The sequence below is a fragment of the Pseudochaenichthys georgianus genome, unplaced genomic scaffold (assembly GCF_902827115.2).
Source record: "Pseudochaenichthys georgianus unplaced genomic scaffold, fPseGeo1.2 scaffold_535_arrow_ctg1, whole genome shotgun sequence".
NCBI classification, from domain to species: Eukaryota; Metazoa; Chordata; class Actinopteri; order Perciformes; family Channichthyidae; genus Pseudochaenichthys; species Pseudochaenichthys georgianus.
In genome coordinates this window covers 85458-106453 of record NW_027263096.1, presented here as the reverse complement: position 1 = coordinate 106453, position 20996 = coordinate 85458, and the positions used below count along the sequence as shown (strand labels likewise).

Sequence of the window (20996 nt, the reverse complement as noted above, 5' to 3'; positions counted from 1 at the left end):
CAGGACCGATGATCCAGGACCACAGCCACGACTCAAGATCCAGCGCTCGCGATCCAGGACTCAGGACCGCAGGATCATCCATGACTCCGGATCCCGGCGTATATAGACACCAAAAAGAAAGACATTTGGGGAAGCTGGGTTAATGGAACATGAGAGGACACAGGTACAGACAGAGAGAAGGAAGAAGTAAGATGTCCCCCGACAAACTAAGCCTATATCAGCAAAACTAGGGGCTGAATCTAATCAGCCCTAACTATAAGCTTTATCAAAAAGGAAGGTCTTCAGCGCACTCTTAAAAACGGATAGGGTGTCTGCCGCCCGAACACAAAGTGTACAATGAGTTATATACTGTGCACATGAGCAGCAGTGTGTTTAGGCATTACACATTGCGTAAAGTACAGTCTTAATAAAATCCCACTACAGTATAAACAGCACATTTTAAAATATAAACATTTCATAAGTAATGATAATGTAATGTAATGTAATGATGATGTTTTGCCACATGTGCATTTACCTCTCCTGGCGAAGTGCAAGGCTGCAGTGGGTTTAACGTATCTTTGCCTTGACAAATATTCGATGCACTCACACACTAAGACTGAATATCATGTTCTATTTGCAATTAAAGATTGATAATTGTGTGTATTGGGTTATTGTGTAACTATGGCAGTGGGTGATTATGTGGGATGGGGAACACTCACAGATCTTTATTGAGGTAGCCGACATTATTCTTTTTATTTTGTATTTTTCCAAAGGCATTCTTTTGGCCGGAGAGGGCTTTTTAACAGTTATAGTATTAAAGTTGAAAAGCGGGCAATGATTTCAAGTTCGTCCATTCCAGGATTTGAACCAGTTGCGCGGAGGACCTCGCCTCATGCGGGCTGCCGGCTCGACCCATGGGCTATCTATTCTTTAAACTATTGAACTTTTTTTTTAATACTCATAATTGTCTTTTTGTTCACAACTTCTCCACATTTTGAAGTGTTTCCCGAGCCAGAACGACCTATCTTTCCTCCTGGCGTGCTCTAATGATCCAATTCAAATGCAATACCAACAACAACTCAACAGCAACAACGCAAACTACGACAACAACCCACACATGGCGCATTGTTTGGAGCGGTTATAAAGGGTTGAAGCCAGGGCTGGTCCTAGACTTTTGGGACCTTGTGGCTGCGGGTTCCAACCTGTCTCCTGTCAGAATCGAGACGAGGCAGTGATTGGACAGTCAAGTGATTCCTTCAGGCAATGAAGCAGTTGCTGCTTCGGACGTCAGAGGTCACGTGATTTGAAGCAAGCTTCGAAGCACGGAATAGGAAGTCCAGGGTTTGAAGCACACATCGAAGCTTCAGGGTGTTTCTCAATCGCGAGTAAAGCTGCTCCAGAGCCACTATTTCAAGCACACTATGTCATCGAGTGCTGCCGAAGGACTGTTCCAATATCCAGCATACTTGGAATTCTACCGAGCCCTGCGTACTTCTTTGGGGACATTTCGAGGCTGCACATGTGCCGACTCCGCGGTCTTAAAATCCCCACAATGCTTTGCGCACGGACCAAATTCCTCAAATCTGTGGCGGAAATTGTAAGGCGGGGCCAAACCTGCAGACTTGCTCGCCTGTTCCACTCTTTGTTTTACGAATGCCAGGAAGGATTCTTGCCTCGCTTCTGAAGGAAGACGCTCGGAAGACATGTGCTACCAAGCAAGCGTACTCGACATTGAGAAAAACCCTCAGTGTCAAACTGCCATCACTATCGGGAGGTCTGCTACTCCTATACTGTAGATCAGGGGTCGGCAACAGGCGGACCGCGGTCCGGATCCGGACCCAGACGCCGACCTATACGGACCCGGAGCTATAATCAATACATTAATATGGGATTTTTCGGCGCCTCCCGCTTTTTTAACGCTGATTTGGGTGACTTGTGTAATTCGTGGAGAACCGAAGAGTTTTCGTTTTGGGGGTGGGGGGGGGGGGGGGGGGGGGTCCGACAGACGGACAACTTCTCACTTCAAAAAAGAAGAAGAAATCTAGACTGCAAAAATAATTAAATAAGCGAGTACCTGTTTTTCCTGACCAAGGACAGGTTCATTGACACAACACGAGCGTAACGTGTCTTCACGTGGTATAGGCCTATGTCTCGTCTGAAAGGAGTGCTGACAGAGAGCACCGGAACGCCGCTCCAGCCCTTAAAATATTGCAATACCCATAAGGAGCCGTACACATGCCGCAGTGTTTGCGTGGCTGTGTCTTTAGTTGTAAGCACAGTAGCGATCTGTTGTTATTAGCATCTAGTTAGCTAGCTATGCTAACACATTTAAAGAGCTTTTCTACAACCAGGTGGTATGATCATTATAGTTATTAATGAGACTAAATGAAAAACAGGTATAAAATACTATATGACAGCAACAAAAAAGTTGTTAAAAATAACAAGAATAGAGTTTAAAAGTGGAATGATTTGTAAAATATCCAAAAAGGAAAATATGCTACAGTTCTGTTTCATATGGGTGTTGAGAGATGTATCCATAGATCTCTTAATGTTGCTCTCAAAGTGCACCAGATTGATGCTTTTAACTTCAACATTTAAACATTACACATATCCACAGTATTTAATGTTAATTGACAATAAATATTGTTGTTTTTTAATTGTACTTTCTTTATTTGATTGGCAGTCAGCTGTTGATTACATGCAGACGTTGATAAAGCTACAGGTCACTTCAATATATATCACACTAATTCATGAAGCAACTTAGACATTTTGATGATCCGGACCTTTGCATGGGGACATTTTCTCTAACTGGACCTCGTTGCATTTTAGTTGAAGACCCCTGCTGTAGATAGTCAGGCAGTGCCGGTTCTAGATCACTTTGAGTGGGGGGGCCAGTTATTTTCTGAGGGGGGCCCAATAAATACAGGACGAAAAAGACAAAGACAGCATGAAGTAATTGTGCATAAGAAAACAATGCAATACAGTTATTGGTATTTGTTTCATTACACATATTTATTTCAGATACTTATAGTTACAGTGTTTACGCTCTAATGCAGGGGTCTCCAACCTTTTTTAGGATGAGAGCTACTTTCAAAATATAAAACAAGTCGTGAGCTACTTTTACTCCTCTTTTGTTGTTTTTTGCAGTGTACATATTTAGCACTTTTTAATATTATTATATGCTACCTTTACCCTTTGTGTGCCGTTTGGGTCTGTGGGACCCGTTTTCAGTGTTTACTAAAGGAACATGTATGCAATTTAATTATTTTAACCTGCTTTATTTGGGGGTGGACCTCACATCCTCTAGGGGGGACCTCACATCCTCTAGGGGGGACCTCACATCCTCTAGGGGGGTCCTCACATCCTCTAGGGGGGTCCGGGGACATTTTTTTTTATATGTTGAAGTGAAATGCATCCACACTTCTATACATTGTTGACGAGGAGTAAATTATATTAAATCAAATGTTGGCAGTGCTAAACATTACCAGACCAAAACAAATGTTCTTTACAATCTCCAGAAGATGTTGGTCGGGAGGGATGATGGTCTGTTTCTAAAACGCTTTCTAGCACGTGAAGACCAAGCTGCCCATCACACTAAAGCTTTGTAAACATTTCATTGAGACACCACATGACCACAAATCATTCCCAGCTTGTGAACATTAGGCAAAACAGAGCAAAAGCTTGTGTGGATATATCGTATCAAACATCATGTATTCATTTCAGCAGCAGGGAGACTTGTTGCTTTGGGTCTCGTGTTTCTTTTCATTCTCAACTCATCGTCGCTCTGACTTGCTCCTCTGCTGCCCTCCAGTGGCCACAAGGTACAACAGGTACTTTGACATTCCAGCACGTAGCTCCAAAGCACACTGTGTTTCCTTCTGAAAACGCACTTGCACTTTACTAAAGCTCTAAACATGGCACAGGAACACAAATATAAACTATGTACAATACAATAGGGAAGATGGTACAATACGAATGCTCTGATGACAGTGAGCAGAGATGTGTTTTGATGTGTGGGCATAACGTACAGGGGAATAGTCAAACGACTGCCACAAGGCCTTTCTATGGCCCTGAATAGGAACAGACCACAGCTCTGATTTAGGAGATCTTGCTGAGCAACAATTGCTGAATAGGTTTAACAGAAAGCATCTTTCAAATGAGACTTTCTCAGAATAAAGAGAAATGATGCCTCATGTTCAAACATTCTGCCCTCCAGACTGACTCTTTTGACTTTCTTAATGTCGCTCCAGCAAAGCCTTGTACCCTGATGCTAAATGGCTACTTCTTCCACCAGCTCAACTCTCTGTCCCTCATCATCCCCTTGAGATGACGTTGTCTTTAAAGTGTGCTATATAAATCAAATGTATTATTATTATTATTATTATTATTATTATCATGAACGCAGGAGGCTGGCTGTATATCTGAACTCGCGCCCTCATCATCCTCTTCATCATCTTGCACTTGTGCTCAGCTGCTGCTGATAGTGCTTGTAGCAGCGCTGCTGCCAAAAGATCTCTCAATTTGCGACATTTCTATGCTTCACCTGCGAGTGACTTCACCTTTTTCTTTTCGTTTTCTTTGATTTGTATCCATGTTTTTTCATTCTCCCTGTCTGCCGCGGCGTCTACCCTGCTGAAAAACCAGCTTAGACCAACTGAGCTGGCCAGGCTGGTCAACCAGGCTGACCAGCTGGCCAGGATGGCTGGTTTGGCTGGTGCTCCAGCCAAACCATCCAAACCAGCCAAACCAGCCAAACCAGCCACCAGCTAGACCAGCCATCCTGGCCGGCTAAAAATAAAAAAATGCTGGTCACCAGCATCCATCTATCACCAGTTTATATTTAATAATAGTATTAAATATACCATGCTGGGAGCTTACCAGGATTCCAGGTGACCAGCATACATTAAATACTGGTATGATTATTTAAACCAGAGAACATAAATATATTACAAAGATTCATTGTGTCATGTATTCTGTTATCTACCAAAATAAAGACATTGTATAGTGTTCATAACAGCATTTAAATTGAATAAATAGCTAGTTAATATAATAAAATACACAGTAACAATACAAATAACAACCAACCTGCAAATCAACATAAATATATGATCTAAAACCGGTGCATTTGATTTAAAATAAAAGTGATAAATAGAATTCAATATTGAAATGGTAACAAAAACAGTAACACTATGCATGATAAGGAAAAGGCAACAAAGAAAGTGTTTTTGTTTTTCCTTGTTTATGTCCATAATGTTTCCCGTTGTGTAGCTTCCAGCCTTTCCCAATCTGGCCTGCACTTCTGTCTGTTGAAGCCACTTCTTGAAGCAAACTGAAAAGAAATGTACAGATAAAAGTACACTGTAAAAAGAAAACTTGACATGTACGTTAACATTTGGGCTGCTGTGGTTGCCAGAACCATTAAAGTATGGTCAAAAACATTACAAATTACAGTCGGTAGACGTTACAGTCAACAATTGCTTATGGTGAATTGCAATGGCAAAAACCAATAGAGTTAGCTAGTGTACACGGTGCGGCTGTATTATCTGGGAAATAGAAGAATCGGATCAGGATTCGGTATTGGCAGACAATCAATATCAAATGAATCGGATCATTATTAGCATCTGATCACCTTTGTCGACTTGCAGCCTAAATACAAAGATAACTCCACTCCTCTCCTACCACTCTTACCTCTAATGAGCATTGCTAGAACTAGTGTCCGAGTCATAGGGTCCAGAACTGATTGAAGACATGTAGAACAGAGTCATGGGGTCCAGAACTGACTGAAGACATGTGGAACAGAGTCATAGGGTCCAGAACTGAATGAAGACATGTGGAACAGAGTCATGGGGTCCAGAACTGACTGAAGACATGTGGAACAGAGTCATAGGGTCCAGAACTGACTGAAGACATGTGGAACAGAGTCATAGGGTCCAGAACTGATTGAAGACATATGGAACAGAGTCATGGGGTCCAGAACTGACTGAAGACATGTGGAACAGAGTCATGGGGTCCAGAACTGACTGAAGACATGTGGAACAGAGTCATGGGGTCCAGAACTGACTGAAGACATGTGGAACAGAGTCATAGGGTCCAGAACTGACTGAAGACATGTGGAACAGAGTCATAGGGTCCAGAACTGACTGAAGACATGTGGAACAGAGTTATGGGGTCCAGACCTGATTGAAGACATATGGAACAGAGTCATGGGGTCCAGAACTGACTGAAGACATGTGGAACAGAGTCATATGGTCCAGACCTGATTGAAGACATGTGGAACAGAGTCATGGGGTCCAGACCTGATTGAAGACATGTGGAACAGAGTCATGGGGTCCAGAACTGACTGAAGACATGTGGAACAGAGTCATGGGGTCCAGAACTGACTGAAGACATGTGGAACAGAGTCATGGGGTCCAGACCTGATTGAAGACATGTGGAACAGAGTCATGGGGTCCAGACCTGATTGAAGACATGTGGAACAGAGTTATGGGGTCCAGAACTGACTGAAGACATGTGGAACAGAGTCATGGGGTCCAGAACTGACTGAAGACATGTGGAACAGAGTCATGGGGTCCAGAACTGACTGAAGACATGTGGAACAGAGTTATGGGGTCCAGACCTGATTGAAGACATATGGAACAGAGTCATGGGGTCCAGAACTGACTGAAGACATGTGGAACAGAGTCATATGGTCCAGAACTGACTGAAGACATGTGGAACAGAGTCATAGGGTCCAGAACTGACTGAAGACATGTGGAACAGAGTCATAGGGTCCAGAACTGACTGAAGACATGTGGAACAGAGTCATGGGGTCCAGAACTGACTGAAGACATGTGGAACAGAGTCATAGGGTCCAGAACTGACTGAAGACATGTGGAACAGAGTCATAGGGTCCAGAACTGACTGAAGACATGTGGAACAGAGTCATAGGGTCCAGAACTGACTGAAGACATGTGGAACAGAGTCATAGGGTCCAGAACTGACTGAAGACATGTGGAACAGAGTCATGGGGTCCAGAACTGACTGAAGACATATGGAACAGAGTCATGGGGTCCAGAACTGACTGAAGACATGTGGAACAGAGTCATGGGGTCCAGAACTGACTTAAGACATATGGAACAGAGTCATGGGGTCCAGAACTGACTGAAGACATGTGGAACAGAGTCATGGGGTCCAGAACTGACTGAAGACATGTGGAACAGAGTCATAGGGTCCATAACTGATTGAAGACATGTGGAACAGAGTCATGGGGTCCAGAACTGACTGAAGACATGTGGAACAGAGTCATAGGGTCCAGAACTGACTGAAGACATGTGGAACAGAGTCATGGGGTCCAGAACTGATTGAAGACATATGGAACAGAGTCATATGGTCCAGAACTGACTGAAGACATGTGGAACAGAGTCATGGGGTCCAGAACTGACTGAAGACATGTGGAACAGAGTCATATGGTCCAGAACTGACTGAAGACATGTGGAACAGAGTCATGGGGTCCAGAACTGACTGAAGACATGTGGAACAGAGTCATGGGGTCCAGAACTGACTGAAGACATGTGGAACAGAGTCATAGGGTCCAGAACTGACTGAAGACATGTGGAACAGAGTCATATGGTCCAGAACTGACTGAAGACATGTGGAACAGAGTCATATGGTCCAGAACTGACTGAAGACAGGTGGAACAAAGTCATAGGGTCCAGAACTGACTGAAGACATGTGGAACAGAGTTATGGGGTCCAGAACTGACTGAAGACATGTGGAACAGAGTCATAGGGTCCAGAACTGACTGAAGACATGTGGAACAGAGTCATATGGTCCAGAACTGACTGAAGACATGTGGAACAGAGTCATAGGGTCCAGAACTGACTGAAGACATGTGGAACAGAGTCATAGGGTCCAGAACTGACTGAAGACATGTGGAACAGAGTCATGGGGTCCAGAACTGACTGTAGACATGTGGAACAGAGTCATGGGGTCCAGAACTGACTGAAGACATGTGGAACAGAGTCATGGGGTCCAGAACTGACTGTAGACATGTGGAACAGAGTCATGGGGTCCAGAACTGACTGAAGACATGTGGAACAGAGTCATGGGGTCCAGAACTGACTGAAGACATGTGGAACAGAGTCATAGGGTCCAGAACTGACTGAAGACATGTGGAACAGAGTCATATGGTCCAGAACTGACTGAAGACATGTGGAACAGAGTCATGGGGTCCAGAACTGACTGAAGACATGTGGAACAGAGTCATGGGGTCCAGAACTGACTGAAGACATGTGGAACAGAGTCATGGGGTCCAGAACTGACTGAAGACATGTGGAACAGAGTCATAGGGTCCAGAACTGACTGAAGACATATGTCAGTCTCTGTGGATGAAATCTGTGCAGCAACGCGTATCTCAGACCATTTACCGGATCTGTTTACAACTTCGATCCCTTCCGCAGGAGTCGAATCACGTGCCCCTGCGCGCGTTCAATTAACCCCTTGACTGCCTCACAGTTCTCTGATGTTTTTAATGATTCCCTGATCTGTAAATTAGAGGTGAACTGTGCTTTTAGTGCTGATGAGCTTTCTCCCTGTTTGACTCGACATGTACACTAATACTGGATTCTGTTGCTCCTTTTACGCTTAGACGCAGCAAAGTTCTCTCAGAGCCGTGGCTCAATGACTGCACTCGTGAAAATGGAAAAAGGATAAACTCCATATCTCCCTAGAAATCCTTCGTGCTTGCCTCTCCGACTACCAGACGGCAGTCAAAGCAGCCAAAACAGAGCACATTTCTCTGTTCATCTCCAAAAACAGCCACAAACCTCAGGTTGTTTTTAATGTCCTCAACTCGATTATTAATCCCTGTGATGTTTCTTCTATTGTGCCATCGACTACTCTCTGTGATAAGTTTCTGCTCTTAGGCTAGCCCACACTAGTGCTACCCCAGATCCTGCTCCCTTTCTGTGCCCTGCTGTCCTCGACCACTTTGAGCCTGTATCCCTCTCTCTCGGATGTAGTCAAGCACCTGCGGCCGACAAACTGCCCCTCAGACAGGATTCCCTCTCGCTTCCTTAGAGATGTTTTTGAATCAGTTGGAGCAAGTGTTTTATTGCTTGTAAACACCTCTCTTAGCTCAGGATGTGTTCCAGCTGCCTTCAAACATGCCGTGGTGCAGCCACTACTTAAAAGGAAAAATCTCGACCCCTCCATTCTCGCACATTTTAGGCCCATCTCCCAGCTACCTTTTTTATCCAAAGCCCTGGAGCGAGTAGTCTACGCCCAGCTTGCATACCATGCTGCGAATGGATCTGGCCCTTCCTACATCCAGGACATGGTTAAACCGTACACCCCAGCACGTGCACTCCGCTCTGCATCAGCCAATCAGCTCGCTGCACCCTCGCTGCGAGGGGGACCCAAGTTCCCATCAGCAAAATCACGTGGGTTTGCTATCCTGGCTCCAAGATGGTGGAATGAGCTCCCATTGACATCAGGACAGCAGAAAGCTCACACACCTTCCAGACTGAAAACTCATCTCTTTCGACTCCACCTCGAGGATAGAACTATTAACAAAGCACTTATATACTAACAAAGGACTGGCTCCTCTAAAGCCAGTTGAGTAGCACTTGAAATGCTTGGCTCTATGAAACCTGATGTACTTATATGATTCTGTTTTCTTCAAGGTTGTGTCTTCCTGGTCGAATGCACTTATTGTAAGTCGCTTTGGATAAAAGCGTCAGCTAAATGTAATGTAATGCACCACATTTTTTTTTCTGGTAATGTTGTGTTTTTCTTGTGGACACTTAATATAACCCACCTATGAAGACATTACAATGACTGTCTTTTGAATAATAATATGTATCTCCTGTTTTGTGCACAGTAACTTGTGTATTTGTTTATTAGGAGTTTAGCAGAATACCATTATTGTGTGTGCAGTGCACTGCCCTCAAGTGACCAAAGGCAACAACTGCATCCATTTCAGAAAACAAATATATCATTACAACTATATTTTATTTTGATATAACAACAATTAAAAGTGAATCTTAACAGCTGAAGAAAATAGCAAACGATAGCAAGACATGAGTATGACTAAAGAAGCCAAATAAGAGTGAGCTGAGGAACATTATTGATTATTCTTTAGGATAAGATATAACTTAATAAACCCCAAAATAAATGATTCCTTCAGAGATTGCTCGAAAATCACCAACACAGCATCAGAAAGGAAAACAATAGAGTCAAAGTGTACAATGAGTTATATACTGTGCACATGAGCAGCAGTGTGTTTAGGCATTACACATTGCATAAAGTACAGTCTTAATAAAATCCCAAAATAAACAGCACATTTTAAAATGTAAACATTTCATTAGAGTCACAATAAAGGTGAGCGAAATGTCGTAGAAATAGGAAACTATGATAGAAAGTTATAATGATCACAATATTTACAGTATTATTTGCACATACAAATATTTATGATGTTTTGCCACATGTGCATTTCTTCCTTAATAAAAAGTTGTTGTTTTTTCTGCTTTTGTTTTGACCATGAAATGAATACGTTTAGAAAAGAAAGAAACAAATCCATTCACTACTTTATTCTACTTTACAATTGCTCTCCCTGTGCTGCTGCAACGTCCAAATGTCAAAGAAAAAAGGGTCATCTTATCTTAGACCCCGTTTACACGAGGACGAAACGGGTTGTATCCGCATAGTTTCTCTTGCGTATAGCCCTTTCATTTACACGAGGCTGTAACAAAACGATAGGAACGGACCCCCGAAACGATAACGGGTCCCAAGGTGGATAGATTTGCAGAAAAAACGCTCTGGGGGGTCAAACGGCTCCGTCTGTGGTCTGTACGCCTCGATACGATCATTTCCTGATAACGATGAAATAGCCCCGCCTCCCTCTCCGCACCTCTCCTGCTCAGAGATCAGCTGCTGGGCTGTCAGAAGAGGGGGAGGAAAAGAGAGGCTCCGTTTATTATATTATAGAGAGTCGTTATCAATTTGTGTTAAAGTTCAATAAGACCTCTGACCGGCAATTTTCTAATTTTGTCCGGAAGATTTTACTTTAACGGACATGTTGACCGGCGACAGAAACTTTGCGGCACAGTTAGGGCTGCACGATTTTGGGAAAAAATCTAATTGCGATTTTTCTGACAAATATTGCGATTGCGATTCGAATTGCGATATTTATTTTTAAGCGACCCAATGGAAGTTTATTGTAAAATGCGGCCATAACTCCGGCTAGGAAGGTCGTATCAACATACTCCTGTCTCTAGCACCCCGCAGCCCGAGCTACGAGTGAAAGAACTAAACTTACATGAAACTTCCGTTGGGTTGCTTTAAAGTCAAGTTTTTAATTTTTTTTTTTTTTTAAAGTTACAAAAAATCGCAGGCTTTGCGATTTGATAATCGCATCATCTCGAATCGCGATTTCGATTTAAAATCGATTAATCGTTCAGCCCTACGCACGGTCCCCTCGTCCCTTGGAAGAGGCGGAGAGATGGGTGTTTGTCATCTGCTGGTGGACTAACCGGAGAGAATCACAGCAGGAGAAAAATCCTCCGCCATTATAACAAAACCCAGGATCTTGTCCGAGTAGGACCCTCTACTTTATTTTTGTCTCTGACTCAGAGATGGAGTACTCGAGTCCTGGACTCGGACTCGACTCCTACTCTCCCTAGGTGACTCGGACTTGGACTCGGAAAGTGGGGACTTGAGAGTGACTTGGACTCGTGAATTGGTGACTTGACTACAACACTGAATTCTGACATTAGTGATCCGTAAAGGAGCGCTCCCTTCCTCAGGACTGGGTCGGAACAACGGGTAGATCCTGGTCCTCGCCCCAAACACTAGTATTTTACTCAGAAATGATGCACCTCCAAAGACGCACCCTGTAAACGAGTAGATCTGAGCCCTCATGTCCACGTTGTAGAAAGAGACGACCCCTTCTTCCAAATCCACAAACACCCCGACCTTCTGGAGCTTTTTAATCGAAGGCAAGTGGACCGGAGGATTGGAGTTAGCCTGGCATCGTCCCCAATACAACCCCAACGTCCAGAATCCATTTTCTGGAGTAAGCGACGAGTTGACAGTACCCTTCCTGTTGATGGACTCTCTCCCCACTCCCACTTCCCATACTGTCAGTCCTTTAAGGGATACTTCGTAGTAGATTTTCCCGGAGGAAAACCCCTCATTCCCAAGGACGAGATGGAGCGAGTCGAACCTTTTAGGGTTGTCGCTGATGTTCCTCTTGAAGAATCCATCCCAAACTTGTGTCGCGTCCTCAGAGACGATAAGGGACGGGTGAGCTGTGTTGGGATCCAAAGTCACTTTTACTGCATGTTGCTCCTGGATCTTACCAAGTTCATCGTCAAACAGGGTTTGCTGTTCTTCGAAGGCCTCCTCTTCCGTATCCCTCTGAAGGACCTCTCTAATAATCTTGTCCATGTGTTCGTTGAGCGTCTTCTCGATTTTAACCACCGCTCTCAAGACTTCCTCTACTTGCAGGAGACTTTGGCGTTCTGAATAGCGATGCCTTGTGTGTGTTGCAGAGGGGATGGATGGTAGGTTCTGCAGGAGTCGAAATTCGTCCTCTGTCTTTAAAACCTCTTCCATCTTCAGACTCGTCTCACGGAGTTCTGCGAGCTCCAGCCTTAGCTGTCTCTGTAGTGCTTTATCCCGTTGCTCTGCAGCTCCCTGCTTCTCCTCCAAAACCTCCATCAGCTTAGCTCTTTTTCTGAGAATCGCGGCAACCAAACCATCGAAGGTCTGGATCACTTCCACCTTAGTTTCCTCCAGCTTCTGCCTACTTTGCGCCATCAAGTTATACACTCTTATAACCGTGTTGCATTTATCGTTCATAGCGTTGGCCATAGATGTGTTTGCACGCTGCAACATAGTTTTCCTCGCCTTAAACTCTTCCTCCAAAGAGACGACGTCATGCCCCACATGGTCTTCCTTCAGGCACACGGAACAAACGCAGCACTGGTCTCTCTTGCAGAAAGACTCCATCACTTTGTTGTGCTTCCTGCAGACCCTTTCCTCGAGGGAATCCACGGGGTTGATCAGCTGGTGCCACTTTAACTTCTGCACGGTGCGATGGGGCTTCAGGTGAGCGTCGCAGTAAGAGGCCGAACAAACCAGGCAGGATTTCACAGCCTTACGCCTCCTATTCCCCTGGCAGAGGTCACAGGGCACGTCTCCAGGCCCGGCCGGGGATCCTCCATCCTCACCTGCTTTGGAAAATTAAAGATTATTTTTTCATATTTTAAATGTTTCATAAGGTTTCCTTTTTTATATTAAAGCTCACCTATTATGATATATTTGAACAATATATTATAGGGCCATATCTATGCAAAACATGTCTCTGAAGTGTTTTGCTCAAAATACCAAACAGATCACCCATCGCCTCTTCTCCCTCTGTTCAAGCCCTGTTACTAACGTGCTGATTCTGGGTCTGGCTCGTCAACTGTAACCCGAGCTGCCGTGGCCACGCCCCTTTGGAGCGTGCATGCAGCAGAGCTGCAGAGACGAGCAGAAACTCAGCGAAATGCTGCCGTGATTAAATGCTATATTATGTTCCAAACCACATCAAGGATTATTGCTGAAACAGTGTGGAGCTCGAAGGCTTTCTCTCTCAGGTTTACCACCAGGTGAGTTCCTTTTTATTTCCTGCTTCTTGAGACATACTCCCTCCAGTACAGGTTAGCTCTGAGTGTTAGCGATGCTTGCTGACGCTTTCGAGTCAGACTGAGCTATGCTGTACCTATTTGTATGCTTTATTGTCTGTCCATAGCCTTTATGTGTGCCTTGTATGTATTCCAACAAGTCCTCCAACTCATACGACCATATAGGCCGATTGTTCATGCCCTTATTACGACCCAGAGTCACGTTTGAAAGTGGTGCACTAGAGGTGCTCTAGTGGTCGTGTAAGAAACAACATGCTCCCGGCCCGTTCATTCACAAATAACCCTCTCTGTAAAATCCTAAATTGTAGGATAGTTTGGCATTAAAACTAGGGATGCACGATATTGGTTTTTTGAAACCGATACCGATACCGATAACTTCCTGCTTCTCAAGACCGATACCGATACCGATAATCGATAATAAAAATAAAAATTACGCCACTAATTATTTTAACGCGATTAACGCATGTGTATTTTTGTCCTCGGCCGCCCCGTAGCTTCAGAGCGCATCGAGTTTAAAATACCATCTACAAGCTGATGCTGACAGCCCGCTCCTGCCGCCCGCTTGTGGCAGACCACACTTCCACGCTCACCGGCAGGCACCGACTGGCCATCGGGAGGACCGGGAGGGTGTGTGTACGTGTGGTCCGAGCGAGCGAGAGAGAGACCTTACGTGCATTGTTGTTGTTAGCATCTGGTGCTAGCTAGCTGCGCTAACGGATATAAGGAGCTGTTTAAATGAAAACAGAGGAGCGCTCTATCCACACAATTGCGCCGAGCACTTGACTTGATGCAGGAAGCAGACAGCGGGATATTGTACGAAAAGTCAGCACACTCAGCAACATGATTGCAGCGTCCAGGCAGCTCCGGTTCGAGCATATGCCTTGAGTTGCACATAGCTCCAACGCGCGTGCGCAGAAACACACACACACACACACACACACACACACACACACACACACACACACACACACACACACACACACACACACACACACACACACACACACACACACACACACACACACACACACACTGTATTGTATTATTGTCTTCGTAAGCTTTTAACACACCATCGTAGCGATGGCGATGTTTCAGGTGACTGATCAGGTTCGAAGTATTAGGGAGCGCTGGCTTTGTGAAGAACTCCCCTCTTCCTAAACCACTAACACCATAGTACTGGCAAAACGGGAGGAGCCGAGTGAAAAACAAGCGCCCCTCATCCCAATCCACCCACACCTCAGTATTTTTTTCTTTTTTTTTACCCAAAAAATATATTGTATATTATCGGGGCTATTAATACTGTTATCGGTTTATCGGGATGACGTCATAATTCCTAATATCGGACCGATAATTATCGGGCCGATAATTATCGTGCATCCCTAATTAAAACGCTTTTTGATTAGATTTCAAGCGAGAAGTATATATTGTACTTTTAGAATCCACGTCCAGTCGATATGTAGGATCTATAGTTTGATAGATATTACGAAGATGATTTGAGGTTTCGTCAGGAGAACGTGTATATGCGGCAAGCTTCCATGTAAAGTTACGGGTTGAAAACTGTATTTCCGGTCTCGACGTTTTCATAATAAAACCAATGATCAAATGATTTAACAGTGATATCTGCACTACTCATCCACTAACAAACATCAGTTTATCCTAGTTAATTATACGACATTAATTGGTTTAAATTGTGTACAATGCTTTTGTGTTTTTCCCATCGGTTTTTCTCTTTCAATTCTGAGAGACACCTTTCTTTTTTCAGAGGTTTTGATAGGCTAAAATCACGCCGCAATGCATGTCGGGATATGGTGTTTATATGATATGAAATCGGAAAAACATTTTTTAAAAATAAAATAATACTTTATTCCGAGTGTTCTTGCTTTTCTTTTTGGAAGTCATCACATAACGGCATTGTAATACACGGTTCGGCTCCATTAAATATTACATATCTGCCCTAGATATTTATTTATAGAGCCCTGATCAGAAGACCTTTTGACAAACTGTAAGAAATGCAACCAAAACTGAATACGTGACGTGGATCATAAATATATCAGCCATTAAACAACATCTTCCATTTCTTTTCACACAATACGTCTCCTTGCAGTATCAACACTAATTCGGCTGACTTTTACATTTGATCCAATTAGTAGATCTGTCTGTATTTACACCATAACGGTGCACAGCTGATAGAAAGGGACTTTTTTGTAGTTTTTAAAGATATTATTTACTGAACTACCTTTCCAACTCCTCATGCAGTTGACTGTTACAGGTCTATACAGGTTCATGGTACAATGCATAAGCTTCACATCGAGAGACTGAAACTGTATTTTCCTTTAATTTCACAATAAAGTTAATATATATTATCATATTATGTTTGACATTATTATGTTTTATTAACTACACCACTGTTTTTTTAACCCGCACCGCCTAGTGGTAAAAGCACGTTATTGAATTTAGTGGTTGAATACGTTTTATTTGATGAACAAATTTAAATATTAAGAGTAGCCTACATACACAATTGGGGGAAAGTAGAAGGCATGATAGAAATATAGAATAGAAAATATCAAGAAGATACTGTAGTGATCTCTACAATAAAACAGTTTAGTGCAGGACGTCCAAAGATATTAACAGGAGGATGTGCAAAACAGACCAACTGATAAGGCTTTTGTGACGGAGTGGATCACAGGGTGACTGACTCTGCCACTGACAGCCGACACACACACCAAAAACATTTCCTGCTCTCTTCCGTTTGTCGTGCGGCCGCCGTCTTCCCAGCAAAGGCAATGTGGAAAAGACGGAGGCGCATCACTTCTTTGATTTAAATAGGATGTCATGAACCATGCAATTTATTATTTATTTTGCATTTGTTAATTATGGGGAATGATTGTGTTAAGAGGTAGTTAACCTGTTTATGTTTGGGTCGGATTTTTATGTTGACAATGTGGTTTTGAGTTAATTGTGTAACCTGTTGATGGTAAGCCTAGGGGGAGGGGCTATGGGTTCAAAAGGGACAGTGTTGGCCCTGGAAGTGCTCACTCGGGAGATTGTTGCAGTGAAGGCAACAGCTGGGACATGTTTACTCTCCATGAGTGATGGACGGCCTGGTTTGGTGACTTTTATTTTGTTTATTTAAGTTATACTGTTCCCTTTTTGTCAAACAATATTTATTTTGTTGTGGCTGTTAAAAATAAAAATGTTGGAGCTTAATTAAACCGACTAAGCCTATGTTTTCAAACGGACAAATAGAACACTGTCACAGCTTTATTTAAACATAAAAGAATACTTGAAGTTAAGGTCTTCTTTTGAATAAGAACATTTTTTGGGGGTTATCCTGAAGTCTGACAAAGTACTTAACGTCCAATATATTGGATAGTTTATTTTCGCACTTGACAATCACCTTCCCTGAATTTGACTCAGGTGTAACTAAAGTCTGATTTAATAAGGGTTATATTTCACATCATTAATCAGAATCTGCAAAGTAACTAAAATAAATGTAGTGGAGTAAAAATACCAAGTTAACCTCTGAATTGTAGTGGAGTAGAACAAAGTAGTACATGCTGCTGTAACAAAAACATTTCCCAACTTGGGATCAATAAAGTATATCTTATATTATCTTATCTTAAGACGATCGATGGCTACTGCCATATTTGCAAAATGTGCATCTGAACCTTGGCAAGTGCATGTTTCAGGCTCATCAATGAACAACAGGAGGGGTCACAGACATAAGACTAGCTGTTAAATAAAGCTCTTTGTCAGGGTTTGAGTTTTGTTGTGTCTAGTTGTGGGGTTATTTTGCTGTTCTGTTCTCCCTGTCATGTTTTCCTCCTTGTTTCTTGTCTGGTCCCTCTCCCTGTGTTTTCCTCCCTGTCGTTAGTTTCCCTGGTGTGTCTGATCGTCTGATTGTGTTCACCTGTTGCCCTTGTGTTTCTCCTCCCCTGCCCGGCTGTTTCTCATCTCGTGATTACCCCTCCCTGTATTTTGTCTTGTCTCTTCCTGTGTTCGGTGTCGGTTCATTGTTTGTTTTCCCTTTCTCCCTTCATGTTGGTCACGATCGTTTTTTGGGTACGTTATCTTCCTCGTGTGACCTATGGATTATCCTTGCCATGTTTTTTGTTGATCTGCTTCTTTAAGAATAAAGCTGGCTTTTGTTTATAGATCTTTATATTTTTGTAGTCTGCATTTTGGGTCCTACCTCTTTCCGCGATCTAAACAGTGACCGTAACACTCTTCTGACCTTAGCTGTCATGTGGGTATATTAATTCACCCATTTATTAATTATATGTTTTAAATTTGATAACACCACTGTGTTTCGTATCCCCTAAACCTCCAGGGTGTACACAGTTTAATACTGGCAACTTCTAATTGTGGGACGGGGGCTGGGCTGGACCCGTCCAATTCCAGTTCTGGAAAGTCTGTCGTGGTTCCATTCCATTTCATAGAGCAGTTTGGCACTCTGCGTAACTTTGTCGCACTGCCACTCCAACATCAAATCACAGAGCTTGATGACTAATCACGGGGTTTGTAAAGCAAGGCGGATGTTGTAGTCTCAAACGATAGCTGGGGATTCTGGGTAGTGTTGTGCCTTCGGAAACTGTAGTGTCTAAAACTATTTGATTCTCTGAATCGAGTTAAAAACACAAAAGCATTGTACAAAATTTAAACCAATCAATATTGTGTAATTAACAAGGATAAACTGATGTTTTTTAGTGGATGAGTAATGCAGATATCACTGCGTAATCATTTGACAGTGAGGGGAATACATCCGGTTTTATTATGAAAACTTCGAGACCGGAAAAACTGTTTTCACCGACGCTAACTTTACATGGAAGCTGCATACACGTTCTCCTGACGAGACCTCAAATCATCTTCGTAATATCTATCAAACTATAGATCCTACACATCGACTGGACGTGGATTCTAAGAGTACAATATACACTTCTCGCCAGAAATCGAATCAAAAAGTCGTGTAAGAAACAACATACACTTTAAACGTGTCTCTGGGTCGTAATAAGGGCTTGAACAATCGGCCTATATGGTCGTTTTTTGTAGGAGGACAGGCTGATGTATTCTTGTAATATTAGACTTTGTTATAATGTTATGTTCATTGTAAAGCACTTTGGCAAACCCATGTTTTTAAAATGTGCTCTGGAAATAAAGTGAATTGGATTGGATTGCTAATGTAAACAAAGACCATATTACTTCCAGAACACGTCTCATTGTTTCTGACAGCAACGTTTCTGATAGGGCCGTGATATTACATCATATCAGCAAATCTGGATCAGCTCCGTTGTTCCCCCGTTTTTAGAGATGTGGGTACGGAGGAAAAGAGAGAGGGTTTTATTTTCTGACACTTTGTGAGTCTCCTGACCAGAGGTCGGGTTAACCGAATATATTCCGTCTATGTCGGAATTCTTTTGACAATGACGGAAAAATCTGAAAGCAGTCCGTCATTTTGACGGATTAGAAGAAACTCAGACCAGCGCCACAGTGTCCCTGCAGCAGGCTCCGGTGTTACGCCCTTATGTCGTTTCCAGACCTAACTATGCCGTACAAATCATCGACATGTCTGGGAGTTTATGCTTTACGCTGTGGCGCGCTCACGCGAGGTGCAGTGGGCATGCACAACACGGCATAACACCGGCGCTAATCCCCCCCCCCGTTGACAGTTCACGAGCGTGCTCTATATCAAAATGTATATATCAATAAATGGAATTTATTTTTATTAAAATATATAGGCAAAACACATTATTGTTTTAAAAATATGTATATGCAATTAAAAAATGGTATTACATTACCAAAACACTTGTTCAGTATTCAAAAGTATAATTATTATAAAACTAGAAAAGTGTTACGCAAATTATTTAAATCCAAGGTAATAAATTCAACATTTTAATTCTAGACAATTTTTTTTCCCAAAAATCAGAAAAAACGTTCTTTGAAAAAATACCTTTTACAAATTCAGAACATTTTGGGAATTTGAGTCACCTGCTTGTTTGGTCCTCTTGGAAATCTCCAACATGTCTCTGAACTCGACGTTGACTCTCAGTTTGGGGGCTGTCCGGAAGGTTTCTTTGCACAGCGGACACTGGATGATGTCCCCGGAGCTCCAGTAGCGGCTGATGCAGGCCCGGCAGTAGTTGTGTCCACAGGGAGTGGAAACAGGCTCCTTGAAAACATCCAAACAGATGGAGCACAGAAACCCCTCTGAAATGTTTGCAGAGGCCATTTCTGCAGGGGAAAGACAGAGGAGAGGGTTTCTGGTTAGGTGCTTCCTAACATTCCAATTACTGCACTGTAACGTCGTTTGACAGTTTTTACTTAAAGGTCCCCTATCATGCACAATGCACTTTTTGATATATTTTATACATACATCTGTGTCCCCGGTGTGCCTGACTGTTTTGGACGTAATATGGTCTTTGTTTACATTAGCAAGCATCGCTAACACCCAGAGCTAACCTGTACTGGAGTATGTGTAAAGAAGCAGGATTAGGTAATAGGTGAGCTTTAAGTGAAAGCAGCAATTCTGACTTGAAAGTCCGAATTCTGTGAAAAAAAGTTAGAATTCTGACTTTTCTTTTGGAACAAAAAAACCTTTTTGTTGCCCTAAACCAGCAACATAACAATTTGTTATTGTTTTTGTATGTCTTATATATATTTATGTTGCATTGTTGGAGAAGCTGGACCTACGTTTTGTATTGAAATATCGGTACCACTTTAAAATAAGACCAAAGGAAAGGATTCATAAAGGGTTTATAATTAGGTTATGAATTAGGTAGTAAACACTTTATTAATCATTAAGAACCATTTATAAACCAGTTCTAACATAGTTTCCATTCATCAACACAGGCTCACTATTTGGCAAGAGGACTAAGCCTTATATTGGCTACTGAGCGAGAATCAACTCAGTGAGCAACAGATACCAAGGATGCTGGCTGATGAAGAACACGAAGTAAGCTAGGTAGCCAATATAAGGCCTGATACGTGTGGGCTCACTATTTGGCAAGCAACCGGTCACAGTTGCCCTGTTTATCTCATGTCTTATAAATGCTTATTAATGATTTATAAAGTGTTCACAACCTAATTAATAAATGAATTACAAACTATTTGTTATACCCTTTATAAGGGTAGTCTTATTGTAAAGTGGTACCGAAATATCTACACTGCTGTGGCATAAAGCCTTTGAACCTCTGCTGCAGCTTAATAGTTCAAATCCAATAAAAGTTACATAAAGCGTGAGAAGACGTAATAAAGTCAAAGCTTACTTGTTTATTAGTAACTGTTGTTGTTTTGTCTCGGTGGGAAATCACCTTCACGTGAGAGCTACCCTCCGTATCGTCGCTGAAAATGAAA

At 42.7% G+C, this 20996-nt stretch overlaps 1 protein-coding gene across 2 annotated transcripts; it reads right to left on the bottom strand.

Annotated features, from left to right (window-relative positions):
• Positions 1-9936: 9936 nt before the first annotated feature.
• Positions 9937-20996, bottom strand: LOC117443093 (E3 ubiquitin-protein ligase TRIM39-like). Of its 2 annotated transcripts, none has more exons than XM_034079030.2 (3): positions 20909-20996; positions 19632-19874; positions 9937-13193 (listed from the first exon to the last, which is right to left on the bottom strand). In XM_034079030.2, the coding sequence occupies exons 2-3, from the start codon at positions 19870-19872 to the stop codon at positions 11569-11571; spliced, it is 1866 nt and encodes a 621-aa protein (XP_033934921.1). In that variant the 5' UTR covers positions 19873-19874; positions 20909-20996; the 3' UTR covers positions 9937-11568. The 2 variants fall into 2 exon arrangements, with proteins under 2 accessions (XP_033934921.1, XP_033934922.1); XM_034079031.2 differs by having other exon boundaries at positions 9937-13190.